The 15,900-nt window shown below is 40.9% G+C and overlaps 1 protein-coding gene across 1 annotated transcript in view; it reads left to right on the top strand.

Annotated features, from left to right (window-relative positions):
- GALK2 (galactokinase 2) overlaps positions 1-15,900 on the top strand; it is a 260,803-nt gene that overhangs the window by 150,886 nt on the left and 94,017 nt on the right. Inside the window, exon 7 of the mRNA XM_044279616.1 lies at positions 6,689-6,841. Within this exon, the coding sequence (XP_044135551.1) occupies positions 6,689-6,841 (153 nt within the window). The remainder of the gene's footprint in view (positions 1-6,688; positions 6,842-15,900) is intronic.

Below are 15,900 nucleotides of genomic sequence, written 5' to 3'. Positions count from 1 at the left end.
ACGATGAACGTGTTGTCACTGCCCTAGGAAAAGCTGTGAGAAGTCTGTGGTGCTACTGTGATTGCCGCTGCCTTGTCAAACAGCTGATCAGCAGCGGTCCTCGGTGTCAAATCCCCACCAATTAGATACTGATGACATATCCTTAGGATAGGTCATCAATATTTAAAGGGACACTGACAGGCCCGATAAACATATTTAGTTATTCCTATGCAGTCATAGGTCTATTAAAGTGTATTCCAATCACATAAGAGTACCCCCTGTCCGCATTTTAAACCATGTAAAAACAACTTTATAATCATCTGTCAATCACCTTCCTTTATGCCCAAGGGGCGTTTTTACTCCTACCTTTGCGCCCAGCCGCGCCCCAACTGTCGTTTCCTAGCGCCGCCCAGCTCATTATTATTCATTGCGCTGTGCGGCTTTTACAGTCCCCGGTCCTGCCGAGCCGGCGCATGCCAAATAGAAACGTATGGGCATCGGCCTCACTTGTACCTTCTGCACGTGCGCCAGATAACTTGCCCGGCACCCTCACTCGCAGTGCGTCCCTTATTCAATGCCAGAGTCTCCTGCTGCGCCTGCGCCGGCTCGGCAGGATCGAGGACTGTAAAAGCCGCCCAGCGCAGTGAATAATAATGAGCTGGGCGGCGCTAGGAAACGACAGTTGGGGCGCGGCTTGGGCATAAAGAAATGTGAAAAAGGCCCCTTGGGCATAAAGGAAGGTGATTGAGATGATTATAAAGTTGTTTTTACATGGTTTAAAATGCGGACAGGGGGTACTCTTATGTGATTGGAATACACTTTAATAGACCTATGACTGCATAGGAATAACTAAATATGTTTATCAGGCCTGTCAGTGTCCCTTTAAGTCTCGGAAAACCCCTTTTAAGTGCAAATTTATGACTGGAAATAGCATTTGTTGTAAGAAAGACATGTACCATAGTTTTCAGACTATAAGACGCACTAGACTACAAGACGCACCTTGGATTTAGAGGAGGAAAAAATAATAATATAATATAAATATATATATATATATATATATATAATATTATTTTTATTTTTTTCATCACACCTCCAATCAGATACCCATCAGCCTCATATTAGACCCCTTCCCCATCCGTCTCAGATCAGACCCCTATCAGACTTCAGATCAAATAGTAAAAAAAATAAAAAAAAATTGGCGGTGCTACCAGTCTGCAGATCCAGGACTCACCTCCTGCTCTTCTTCTGGCTGGCGCTGCACTATGACCTGATGTCACATATCGTCAGGTCATAGTGTGCTGTTCCCAGTCATTAGCATGTGGTTTACAAGATGCACTGCTATTCTTTCATTACCTTTTGTGTGTCTTATAGCCTGAAAAATATTGTAAGTGTTCTAGTGAACATAAAATACTGTATGATCATGATGACTATTTTCATTGGTAGATAGTTACATAGATTTCAAGACTGTATTTACTATTTAGACCAGCTAGTTGTGTGTCTATAGCAGTAACATTTACATAGGACTTAGTAATTGATCCTCATGTAACTCAGAAGCTCCTGCTTCCAGGACCGTTAGCAGCCTTGGTCTGGTGTTTCAGTCATTAAAGATGGCCATACACATTCAACAGCTTTCAGCCAAACGATTGTTCAGCTGACAGCTACGTCTCCCAACTCGTACACATACATGTTCAGATTGGCCGAGAGGATAAAGTTGCTGCCTTATTCTGATTCTTCATGCCCCCAGCACCATGTATAGCGGAGAGACACGAACTCCCCATACACATTAGGTTGTTGGCTGAGCCCACAACCTAATGTCGGGCTCTTAAACCAAATACAATACCCCAATGCCCCAATGCCTATGCTTACAAGTCTGTGCTGAGGAGTACTGAAGAGAATTGCCAAACACTAATGAGGTGATCTAAACAGTTTGTGAAAATGAGATTAAATCAAATGTTTGTGCACTAGTTTGGCCCATTAGTTGGTTGTTTTTTTTTGTAGTAGAAGAATACTCTGTCCACATCTGTATGATATGTTCAGCATATACTTCAGAAAAAGGTTCCTATTATATACTTATAGAGAGGAATTTATAATTTCCCTCACACCAGTTTTCTGGTGTCAAAAAGTTGCAAACATGACTGCAACTCTTAAAACGCCATTGCACCTAAATCTAGTGGCATTTCTATGCTGCCTGCACCCATTTCCATAAAGGAGATGTGGTGAGAGAGTGGGTGTGACCAGAGGGCCTTAGAAATTTATTTTTATTTACCCCAGGTTTCTGGCGAGCTTCCGTCTAGGCACACGAAGTGCAAGAGAATGTGCTTAATTTATGATGAGGCAGAGGTGCATTCTCTGGCAGCGGAGGGGATATCATAGATCAGCATAAATTCCCCCTATATAGTGCCCTTAGAATTCTAGTGGACAAGCTTATACGAAGAGTGTCTTTCCCTGTCTTGCTTTACAGTACAACTGGATGCTGCAAAAAATACAAATATATACTGCAACACGTGGTTTATGTTGAATACAATGAAAGTCAATAGAAGACATATCGTTTTTGGTGACCTCTCTTACTAAGGCCCTTTCCCCTTCATTTACTTACTTTGGTCGGGCAGCAAGCTCTAGGAAGAGTCCTGATTGTTCCAAACTTCTTCCCTTTAAGAATTATGGAGGCCATTGTGCTCTTAGGAATTCGCAGTGCAGCAGAAGTTTTATGTACCATTCTCCAGATCTATGGCTCCACACTATTATGTCTCTGAACTCTACAGGCAGTGATCAAAAGTAATGGAAGGCCCCCAGAGCTAAATTTCAAGTGTGATAGCAAAGGGTCTAAATATTGTCTGCATTAAGTTTTTTTTTTCGATTTAACCACTTCACATCCTCCCATAGGATATAAACATCCTATGAGTGGATGTTTATCTCTATAAAAAAAAAAAAAGTGTTTGAGAAAAAAAAAGGTTTCACATGTAAAAAATAATTCCCCAATTAAGTAATTAAAAAGAAATGTTAAAAATAGAATTTGTATTGCCGCGTCCATAACGATCTACTCTATAAAAAGTCACATGACCTAACCCCTCAGTTGAACGCTGTAAAAATAAATAAATAAAAACTGTCCTAAAACAACCAGTTTTTGGTCACCTTGCCCCATAAAGTGTAATAATGAATTATCAAAAAATCATATGTACCCAAAAATGGTACCAATAAAAACCTCAACTCTTCCTGCAAAAAAAGAGCCTCTGCACAAGACGATCGGCAGAAAAATAAAAAAATATGGAGTTCATAAAATGAAGACACAAAAACATAATTTTTTTTCAAAAATGCTTTATTATGTAAAACAAAAAATAAAGAAAGTAGACATATTTGATATCATTGCGTCTGTGACAACATCCTCTATAAAAATAGCACATCATCTACCCTGTCAGATGAATGTTGTAAAAAAGAAACAAGAAAAACAGTGCCAAAACAGCCATTTGTTTTGTTATCTTGCCTAAACAAAACATAATATAGAGCAATTAAAATTCATATGTATCCCAAAATAGTACCAGTAAAACTGGCACCTTATTTCCTAGTTTCCAAAATGGGGTACATTTTTGGGAGTTTCTACTGTAAGGGTGCCTCAGGGGGGCTCCTGTTCTTCTGCGCCCTGCCGTGTGCCCTTACATCAGTTTATGACCAAATATGGGGTGTTTCTTTCAACAGCAGAATAAGGGTAATAAATATTGAGTTTTGTTTGGATATTGAGATTTGTTTGGCTGTTATCCCTCGATGTGTAAAAGTGAAAAATTAATTAAAATGGAAAATCTGCCAAAAAAGTGAAATTTTGAAATGTCATCTCCATTTTCCTTTAATTCTTGTGGAACACCTAAAGGGTTAACAAAGTTTGTAAAATCAGGTATGAGTAACATGAGGGGTGTAGTTTCTACAATGGGGTCAATTATGGGGGGTTTCCACTATGTAAGCCCCACAAAGTGACTTCAGACCTGAACTGGTCCTTAAAAAGTGGGTTTTGGAAATTTTCTTAAAGATTTTAAGAATTCCTTCTAAAATTTGAAGCCTTCTAACGTCCTAAAAAAATAAAATGACATTTACAAAATAATGCCAACATAAAGTAGACATATGGGGAATGTTAAGTAATAAATATTTTATGAGGTATCACTTTCTGTTTTAAAAGCGGAGAAATTTTAAATTTTGAAAATTGTGAAATTTTCCAAATTTTGGTAAATTTTGGATTATTTTATAAATAAAGCTGAAATATATCAAATTTACCACTGTCATGAAGTACAATGTGTCACGAGAAAACAATCTCAGAATGGCTTGGATAAGTAAGTGCTCCAAAGTTATTACCACATAAAGTGTTAAATTAGGCTCTGTCAGGAAGGGGGTAAAGGGCTCGGATGTGAAGTGGTTAATAAATTTGCTAAATAAATGTTTTTTATTTTTCATTATGGGGTATTGAGTGCAGATTGATGGGGCAAAACTAGATTTTTTTTAGCACAAGGTTACAACACAACAAAATGTGAAAAGATGAAAAAGTCTGAAGACTTTCTGAATGCATCTTATGTATTTGGCAGTTGCAACTTTTGTATAATGAATTATGTTTTTTAAGACTATTATCTTGATATCTTCTCAATGGCATTAAATAAAAAAAAGACAGGTGTTTAACTCTTTTGGCACAGTAATGACTTGAGTAACAATTGAAAATAGAGGCCTCAGGCCATCTTTGTTTTTTGTGTTGGAATTTCTGCTGCCAACAATGTGGAGGGAGCAAGAACAATTATCTTTTTTAATTTAATTAATAATAATTGCTGTCAAGCTCTTTGTAGTCCACAAATCTTTATCAGAAGCCTTTCTACTTAAAGCAGGCCTTTTCACTGCAGACAATTTTTTTTTTTTTTAAATATCTCTTTATTTCCATCAACTCAAATTTCATCATCTAAAACATACTGGTATTTTCTATACATAGACAAATATTTTCAATCCCCATTTACCCACCCTCCTACCACCCTTGTGGGGAGGGGGAGGGAGAGGGAGACGTGTAATAAACATCAAAGAAAATAAAAAAATAAAAAATAAATAAAAATTAATTCCTCAATCTATCCAGCCCTAAAGTAACCATTTCTTCCATATTTCATCAACGCTTTTTACTTTTCTACTATGGCCCTCCATCACACGTTCTTCTTTAATCAGGTTGTCAACTGCTTTTCTCCACTGTCGAACTGTTGGAGGGTCCGCCCCTACCCATTTTTTAAGTATTAGGAGTCTAGCTTGGAATAGCACTTTACTCAAGACCATTCGTGTATCTCTATTTAGGCTCAAGTGTTCGGTTGCCCCCAAAATACAAGTCACGGGATCTTCTGATATTTGAACCTTCAAAATTAGGTATACAGTATCTGTTATTTCTGTCCAGTATCTGAACAGTCTAGGACATCTCCAAAAACAATGTATTAAATCGGCATTCTCTCCCCCACATTTTGTACAATTATCCGAAACTCTAACACCCATTCATTTCAATATCCGTGGGGATCGATGCAGCCTATGAACTACAAAAAATAGTGAGATCTTATGTGAGCCCCTGTTAGAGACTCCAGAATAGTTTTTTAAGGCATCGTTCCATTTTTCTTCCGTAAAGAATTGGAGTAAATTTTCCCATTTTTTCCTAGCAAGTATTGTAACCCGTTTCTTTTTTCCCTCCATCAATATCTTGTATCTTTTTGCCGTTGTTCCTCTTCTTTCACCCCCGTTGGTAAATTTATGCAATAACTCAGATCTTTCCATCTTATATTTATCCCCTTGCGTAACTGTCCGCAATGCATTCCTAAGCTGGAAATATTTATATATATCCTTTTGCGGTATACCAAACTCTCTAACCATTGTATTGAAATCTTTCAGTTTACCCTGTTCAAATATCTGGTTTAAGTATTTCATCCCATTTCTTTCCCAGTCTATATACATCGTAACCTTAAGGTTAATATTTTTCCAAATAGGTGTATAGTGTAAAAACCCTTAATCTCTAATATTTTTTTGATTTCCACCCATATGTATTCCAATAAGTTTAAGACTCTGTTTCCGATATTATTTCTCCCCAGGGTACCTGATTCCTACACCTCTAAGTAATTCCATTCTTCTTTCCACCCCAATCTATTTACTACCTGCCTACCCACTAAATATATTTTTAATTGGAGTGCTGAAAACCCACCAGCCTCAAGAATGGAGGAGCCTAGAGCCATGTTTTTGGTGGAGAACTGGCCATTCAACAGCATTCATACTGCACTATAGCGAATGGTAGAGATGGAAACTCCTGAACATACTCATTCAGCTGTTTCAATCCCTCATTTACTGTACTGGATCTTGCACACCTTATTCCTAGCATGAGTGGGATCCCGATTATTGAACCCCTGCAGATAAGACAATTATGGCATATCCAATAATTATGTCATCAATATCTGTAGCTGCACAACTTCTTGAACACATTTATGCGGTTCATTTTAATTGGTCATGTTAAACTAACCAAAATGTTTAAGTCCAACTAACAGGCATGTTTCTTTTAATGACAATTGGTTATATTATGACATAAAATGAAATGTCAGCTGATTTTTAGCTGCCATTACATACTTAACTTGTATATATTGAAACATCATATGCAGTGAACATCAATGTACTGGCTATGGTTTGCATTCAGCTATATTATAATATCATAATTGTTTTCATTCAACAGGCAAAGTTGATAGAATTTGGTCCTCTTAGAGCCACTGATGTGAAGCTTCCACATGGAGCTGTTTTTGTGATTGCCAGTAGTTGCGTTGAAATGAACAAGGCCGCTACAGCTCATTTTAACATAAGAGTTGTGGAATGTCGTCTGGCCACCAAGGTACAGTATCTGCAAATGTCCTATCAACTAGTCTTCTGCCAGCTCTCACTCTGTTGTATAGTAGTCTCTAACTTCTGTCTCTCGAGCTGTATCGAAACTTCAGCTTCTAGCTTACCACACAGGCTGATACTGTCTGGAATTGCTGGGAGTTGTGGTTTAACAATATCTGCTGTAGTTTTATAACAGCTGAAGACTAGAGATGTAAGGGCCCATTCAAGTGTTCAGGGTTTTATGAGGATTTTGGCATTATGAATGTATGTGATTGGATATTGTGTCTGTACCACGAGGGAAAATAGTCATCCCCAAAAGAATGAGCAGGTTTATTCTTCTTTCAGATTCTGTAGAGAACGGGCTAATCTGCACATCTTTGGCAGACTCTGATTTCTGCCACAAATCCACTTGAAAGTTCATGCCAGATTTACTTGTGACATAGTTGCCAATTGCTCATGTAGTTCTTACTCTGGCTACAAGTCATAATATTGTGAACATTCCTGTAAAATATTGCATAAAGCACTAGCCGTAATCTTAGTACCAGTTTTTTGGGTGCCACATTTCCAGGCCTGCTCTATTGGCAGAACTATGTTGGGTAAAGTGTGAAAAATTAATTGCACTCATTGGCCCACATTAAAGCATGTGTATGTACCTAGATCTTGTCATAAATTGCAACAAAATTTAGAGCATCCTAGTTGTAGAAAAATCCACTGCACCTAGCTCACCATAGGGATGTGGCTTAATGGGCAAGGGTATGGTTTACCAATAAAGGGCTGTGCCACAATTTTAGCCAATAGTTGGTATATGCCAAATTTTTTATCCAGCATGAACCACTGTGAAAAATCTGATAGCCTAAGTTTATGCCATATACAAAATATGATGATTCGTGAGCCTCCTCATTAGTCATATTCTATTCCAAATAAGAATTAACAAAGTTTATCTTAAATTTGTCTCCTGAGGTCAGTGGACCCTAAGCACATCAATATCATATTGCTAAACCAGAGATTAGTGAAATCATTGAAAGATCTGTGGAACATATTATTATAATTAATATTATTATTAAAGCACCAAACTGTTACAGAAGGACAGAGGACCCTGCACACGAGGGCTTACAATCTACAAGATATAATCACTTCTGTCAAAACTGCCATGTTAGCAACTGGGGTAGGGTAGCTCATCAGCGGGTGCCACTTTACCGGTTGAGAAGCACTGTTCTTAGGATGTATACAAAGAAAAGTAGCAAAAGTTATAAGACTGAAGAGGATCTTTTTTTAATTTGATATCACAGTATGAGGGTAGGATATGTATGGATGCTTCCATAGCGTCTCACAGATCACTGCATTGTATTTATTTCAGTTGGAAATGCTTTGATCTCAATAATGTTTTTCGACACAGTAAATATAATTTGTATTGTTTAAATGAGTTTGCTTTTTTATGGGGACAGGAAACCAAAATGTATGCAGCAGATACATACTCCATAAAACATTTCCAAGAAATGCCACAAGTAGGTAATTGGTCTGTGTAAACATATTGCGTTATATTTTGAGGATAATTGAAGGTAAATGATGCGTTTTATATATATAGTCACATTGTAAATGTATACTATTTATCCACCAGTTAAGAGAGAGATTTACGTGGTGTAAAAGCCTTTACTTATCATCCTTATATTTGTATCTTTTTCTGCTGGAGAAGAAACACATTGCTTGTTGCCTCGAGGAAGTCACTGAGTAGGAAACTTATCGCTGCACTCTGTTGTTGTGCCTTTATTCCACAGTGCACACACAAATCTCAAGTAGTGCCCCTAATCTTTCATTGAGACCATCCTCATTTCTTCACAGTTAATTACAAGAATATACGGTACTCTTTATATCTACAGTTTATTTTTCATAAAAAATGCAGGCACTACTAAACAGAACAAAATAGGGACCTCAATATTTCCTTCTTCTAATTCTGCAGTAATCTTTTAGGTTCTGGTCCATTGTCTATTATAAACCAAAACGAACAAGTGGAAATAATATATAAAAATATAAATTTATTATAAAGTATAAAGAATGGAACAGCTACAGAATTGCAAGAATACGGAGAAGCACAGGGTCACTGACACCACAACACACCAATGTATCTGTGGGCGGTAGCGCACAGACAGGTACAATCAAAAAATGATGATATAAGTACAGAGATAACCTGGATGGCCAAATGTAATGTCTCCGCAAAGATGCTATGCACGAGTCATACAGATGGCCATACTGGGTACAAGGAAGAGCTCAATCACTCTACACGTCGTACTAGGACAGTAGAAACACACCATGGAAATAATGAGTACTCAAATAAGAGTGGCAATAAAACAATATACACCATGGGTGTGTAGAGGGACTCACTATGGATGTGTACAGAGGTCCCAAGCAAAAGTGTGGAACAGTACTGACTCAGAACGTACCTGAAGACATGGTGGTGAGTGGGCGTGTGAACCCTGGGCGCACAACCTCGACGCGCGTTTCACCCTACGGCTTCGTTTGTCTATTATAAAGAGGCACTATTTGGCAGTGAATTTAATATTCTAGGAACAAGCCATTGCCATTTTTTTCACCCCATAAGACGCATCTAGGAAAATAAGAAAAAAATATTTTTCATTACACCTCACGTCAGACCACCAATCAGACCCCCAATATTAATCAGACTTCAGCTTACAGCCCCAATCAGGCCCCTAATGTTAATAAGACCCTCAATCAGACCTCAGATTAGACTCCAATGTTCATAGGACCCCAAGCAAATCTCAGATCAGAGCCCAATATAAAGAAGACCCCCCCATTCAGACTTCATATTAGTCCCCTGCTATATCTCCTAACCACCCGCCATATTTCTTTGCCCCTAGCCATGTTTGATCAGCCCCCAACCATGTTTCAACAGCCCCCAACCATGTTTCAGCAACCCCCAGCCATGTTTCAGCAGCCCCCCAGCCCCCAGCCATGTTTCGGCAGCCCTCAGCCATGTTTCAGCAGACCCCAGCCATGTTTCAGCAGCCCCCAGCCATGTTTCAGCAGCCCCCAGCCATGTTTCAGCAACCCCCAGCCATGTTTCAGCAGCCCCCAGCCATGTTTCAGCAGCCCCCAGCCATGTTTCAGCAGCCCCCAGCCATGTTTCAGCAGCCCCCAGCCATGTTTCAGCAGCCCCCAGCCATGTTTCAGCAACCCCAGCCATGTTTCAGCAGCCCCCAGCCATGTTTCAGCAACCCCCAGCCATGTTTCAGCAGCCCCCCAGCCCCCAGCCATGTTTCAGCAGCCCTCAGTCATGTTTCAGCAGCCCCCAGCCATGTTTCAGCAGCCCCCAGCCATGTTTCAGCAGCCCCCAGCCATGTTTCAGCAGCCCCCAGCCATGTTTCAGCAACCCCCAGCCATGTTTCAGCAGCCCCCCAGCCCCCAGCCATGTTTCAGCAGACCCCAGCCATGTTTCAGCAGACCCCAGCCATGTTTCAGCAGACCCCAGCCATGTTTCAGCAGCCCCCCAGCCCCCAGCCATGTTTTATCAGCCCCCAGCCATGTTTTATCAGCCCCCAGCCATGTTTTATCAGCCCCCAGCCATGTTTTATCAGCACCCAGCCATGTTTGATCAGCACCCAGCCATGTTTGATCAGCACCCAGCCTTCACTGCTTCCTGGCCCTCCGGTACTAATGAGCGCTTCCACTTTGGGGCAAAAAATATGGTTTTTAGGTCATCTAAGGCTTTGTTCACATCTGCATTGAAGGTAATGTTAGGGGCCTCCCTAGAAGATTTAATCAAAATTGCTGGACAAAATAGCTTAGCATTGTATGTTATTTTGTCTTGTACAGTGACAGATGGCATTATAGTCCACTGGGCCACGTTGGTGTCCCTCAGATAGATCTGCAGTACTGAAAAAAGCATCAAAGTTAGGCTACATTCACACGACCGTATGTGTTTTGCGGTCCGCAAATTGCGGATCCGCAAAAAAAACGCATGACCATGGGCATCCGTTTTTTTTTTTACGGATCCATTGTAAGAATGTCTATCCTTGTCCGCAAAACGGACAAGAATAGGACATGTTCTAATTTTTTTTTTGCGGGGCAACGGAATAGACATACGGATACGGATAGCACACAGCGTGCTGTCCACGTTTTTTGCGGACCCATTGAAATGAATGGGTCCTCATCCAATCCGCAAAACAAACGGAATAGACACGGAAACAAAATACGTTTGTGTGAATGTAGCCTTAAACATACACTTTTTGTCATGAACAGTGATTGTGAGCCAAAACCAGGTGCAGGTCAAAAACACAGAATAGGTACACATCTTTCCATTATACCTATTCTCTGTGTAGGCTTCACTCCTGATTTTGGCTCATAATCACTGATGGAAATCACTGACCAAACACTGATGTGTGAATTACGCCTTATCCTGTTGCTACCCTCAATATCGTGCCAGCTGTACTTCCAAGAGCCCCCAAATACTATACAGAAAAAATAAAAGTGCAATACAGATAGTCCCCCCATACTAATAGTTCTCCCAAAGGTCCCACCAATAGTAATTTTCTCCCAGAGTGTCTTTGTTAATATAGTGCCCCTTACACCCTACAATGGCCACAAGAGAGGTGATGTTCCTTGGGAATGCCCCCATTAGTAATAGTGCCCTCCATATTGTGCTCACTAATAATAATATCCCCAGTAGTAATAATGTCCCCATAGTGCCCCACAGTACCCCCAGGAGTAAGAAGGCCTTACTGTAAGGCATCCCTATAGAGCCCCCAGTAGATATAAGACCCCTCTAAAGTGGCCACAGTAATAATAAGACCCCCTATAGTGCCCAGGGTGGTCATAATACCCTCTATTGTGTCCCAGTAGTTGCAATGCCCCCTGTAGTGCCCCAATAGTTATAATATGGCTCCAGTAGTTATATTATGCCTTCCAGTAGATAATCTGCTCCGCTATAGTTCCCCATTAGTTATAATGCCCTGCATAGAGCCTCCAGTAGTTGTAATGCCCCCCTGTAGTGCACCCAGTAGTTATAATGTACTCCCAGTAATGCCCCCACTAGTAATGACAACGTAAAATCAAAATACTCACCTGACTCCTACTCCATGCCACTGTCTGCTATACAGGCCACAGCCCACTTTCAGCCTGATGCCTGAGTGGCTTGCATTGCAGCGTAGGTAGTCAAAATGACATTATCGCGCTACCTGAGACATGGTAGAGGTGATGGTGATTATTTCATCACTTTGCAACCTCCTGTGCCATTCTACTTCCTAATAGGCGCCAGACCTAGTGGCCTGTGCCCTATGAGAGTGAACAGTGGGGATGGGAGCCATCAGCTACCTTTCCCAGCCAAAGTATTCTAATGTGGGTCCAGGGCAAAAGATCTGTGGCCCAACACTCAGGGTACATTGATGGGCCCCATTGTATCCACCATTGCTAATGGAACACAATTGTTCGACTGAGTATACATGAAAACAGCTCACCAATGAGCAAACAGAACAGGATAGCTATATGACTATCTAATGTATAGCTTCTACAGCCTGCCAGTCATACTCCTCTGTTATTGAAAAATGTGTAGTTTATTAAAATCCTCACACTTTAAATGAAAAACTGCATTTCCATCACTGAATAAAAAAAAAAAAATCCAAATAAAATACAGAAGCTGAATGAGTATAATAAAATAATCCGTATTACTTTCTTTACTCTGACGCTCTGGTCAAATGCCAGCAGCCACCATTAGGAGATGCATATATACAGCTTTTATTGAATCATAGTTAAATAGTTACATAGTTAATACGTTTGAAAAAAACATCAAGTTCATCAAGTTCAACCAAGGGATATACAGTCAGGTCCATAAATATTGGGACATCGACACAATTCTAACATTTTTGGCTCTATACACCACCACAATGTATTTGCAATGAAATGAACAAGGTGTACTTTAACTGCAGACCGTCAGCTTTAATTTGAGGGTATTTACATCCAAATCAGTTGAACGGTGTATGAATTACAACAGTTTCCATATGTGCCTCCCACTTGTTAAGGGACCAAAAGTAATGAGACAGAATAATAATCATAAATCAAACTTTCACTTTTTAATACTTGGTTGCAAATCCTTTGCAGTCAATAACAGCCTGAAGTCTGGAACGCATAGACATCACCAGACGTTGGGTTTCATCCCTGGTGATGCTCTGCCAGGCCTCGACTGCAACTGTCTTCAGTTCCTGCTTGTTCTTGGGGCATTTTCCCTTCAGTTTTGTCTTCAGCAAGTGAAATGCATGCTCAATCGGATTCAGGTCAGGTGATTGACTTGGCCATTGCATAACGTTCCACTTCTTTCCCTTAAAAAACTCTTTGTTTGCTTTTGCAGTATGCTTTGGATCATTGTGAAGTACCGTCCAATGAGTTCTGAATCATTTGGCTGAATATGATAAGATAATATTGCCCGAAACATTTCATCCTGCTGCTTTTGTCAGCAGTCAAATCATCAATAAATGCAAGAGAACCAGTTCCATTGGTAGCCATACATGCCCACGCCATGACACTACCACCACCATGCTTCATTGATGAGATGGTATGCTTAGGATCATGAGCAGTTCCTTTCCTTCTCCATACTCTTCTCTTCCCATCAGTCTGGTACAAGTTTGATCTTGGTCTAATCTGTCCATAGGATGTTGTTCCAGAACTGTGAAGGCTTTTTTAGATGTCGTTTGGCAAACCCTAATCTGGCCTTCCTGTTTTTGAGGCTCGTCAATGGTTTACATCTTGTGGTGAACCCTCTGTATTCTTGATCTGACCAACTGTTGTGAAGGGTGTTTTCTTCACCAGGGAAATAATTATTCGGTCATCCACCACAGTTGTTTTCTGTGGTCTTCCGGGTCTTTTGGTGTTGCTGAGCTCATTGGTGCGTTCCTTCTTTTTAAGAATCTTCCAAACAGTTGTTTTGGCCACACCTAATGTTTTTGCTATCTCTTTGATGGGTTTGTTTTGTTTTTTCAGCCTAATGATGGCTTGCTTCACTGATAGTTATGGAAAAAACAATTCCATCAGCTCCTACTTTAAACGTTTCGCAGAGCAAAAACCCTAAAAAATATATTAGCACCCTCATGTCCAAAACTACCTCAGAAAACGAAACAAACAGACTATAAAGGCCTGATGAGCGATGTAGGATCATCTAAATGCGGCTCAAGAAAGTGTAAGTGCTGTCCAATGATACATTGTGGAAAAACACTGATCCTCTTGCCACCAAGAGAACCGATTTCCCTAAAACAAGCAATGAATTGTAACACTTCCTATGTAATCTATTTATTAGAGCAGTGGTTCTTAACCTGGGTTCGATCGAACCCCAGGGGTTCGGTGAGTCAGTCTCGCGGGTTCGGCCGCCGGCCCTGGGGGGCCGCTTTGATAGGTGGCTGCCACAAGACAGGAAAATATTTATTTCCTGTTACTCAGACTCCTTTAGCCGAGCGAGCGCAATGATTTTGCTTCCGCCAGCCGCCGAATGTGAGCGGCATATGACGACTAGTGATGAGTGGCAGGGGCAATATTCGAATTTGCGATATTTTGCGAATATTTGGGCGAATATTCGCCATATATTCGCGAATTCGCGAATTCATGATCTTCAGGCATTATTTTCTTGATTGCAAAAATTCGCATAAAATTCACATACAAATTTTCGCGATTAAAATTCGCAATTACGAATATTCGTGATCAACACTAATGACGACATGACGTCATATCCGGCGGCTGCGCGGCGGCGGATCTAGTGACTGCACAGCATGGTGGCGGCGGCGGCATCCTGTCCCTCCTGCACACAGACACCGGCATCACTGAGCTAAGCTGACCTGTTGTACTACAGGTAAGAGTAAAGGGGCTTAGAGGACCTATTGTGTATTGTATATAAGGGGTCAGCATTGTATTGGAGGGGGGTTAGCAGTGTATTAGGGGAAGGGGGTTAGCAGTGTATTAGGCAAAGGAGGGATCATCAGTGTATTAGGGGAAGGGGCATCATCAGTGTATTATATAGTGGAGAGGGGGGGGCAGTAGTATATTAGGCGCAGTGACTTATGGGGCTGACATAGATTTTTTTTCCAGGGCTGCTTTGTATCCCCAGTCCGGCCCTGGAGGTCAAGACACACACCCGACTCGCCCCGCTTGTCCATCATTGGCTGCAGGTGATCACACAACATCGCTTGGCCTATCCCTTCATACTAACTATGTCGAGCAAAAAAAGAAAGTGGTCGGACGAATATGTACAATATGGATTCACATGTATAACGGAACGTGATGAGAGTCAGCGTCCTAACTGTATGATTTGCAATGCCAAGTTGAGCAATTCTAGTCTAGCACCGGCAAAACTAAGAGAACACTTCCTTAAGCTGCATGGAGATGGAAAATACAAGAACACAACGCTCGCTGAATTCAAGGTGAGGAGAGCCAGATTCGATGAAAAGGCTAGTCTGCCTGTTCTCGGCTTTGTACCCATCAACAAACCGATCCTCATAGCATCGTACGAAGTTGCTTACCTGATCGCAAAGCAGGGCAAACCCCACACCATTGGTGAAACACTCATAAAACCAGCTGTGTTGAAGATGGTGAATATCATGCTGGGAAAAGCGGCTGAAGTTAAGTTATCCAAAATTCCTCTTTCAAATGACACCATCAGCGACAGAATAGAGGACATGAGCAAAGACATCTTGGCTCAAATAGTTGCAGATCTGATTTCAAGCCCAGCAAAATTCAGCCTTCAACTCGACGAGACCACAGACGTCGCCAATCTAAGCCAGCTTGCAGTATTCGTGCGCTATGTGAAAGACGACGTGATAAAGGAAGAGTTTTTATTTTGTAAGCCTCTTACAACAACAACTAAGCAGCCGATGTGAAGAAACTTGTGGATGACTTCTTCAAAGACAACAATCTTTCGTGGGATATGGTTTCTGCAGTTTGTTCGGATGGAGCTCCAGCCATGCTGGGAAGAAAGTCTGGTTTTGGTGCGCTAGTGAAAGCCGATGCACCACACATCATTGTTACGCATTGTATTCTGCATAGGCATGCATTGGCAACAAAAACCTTGCCTCCAAAACT

This window comes from Bufo gargarizans, chromosome 2 (genome assembly GCF_014858855.1).
Source record: "Bufo gargarizans isolate SCDJY-AF-19 chromosome 2, ASM1485885v1, whole genome shotgun sequence".
NCBI lineage: Eukaryota > Metazoa > Chordata > Amphibia > Anura > Bufonidae > Bufo > Bufo gargarizans.
The sequence above is the reverse complement of the archived record's forward strand: the minus strand, read 5'-3'. Positions and strand labels throughout refer to the sequence as shown.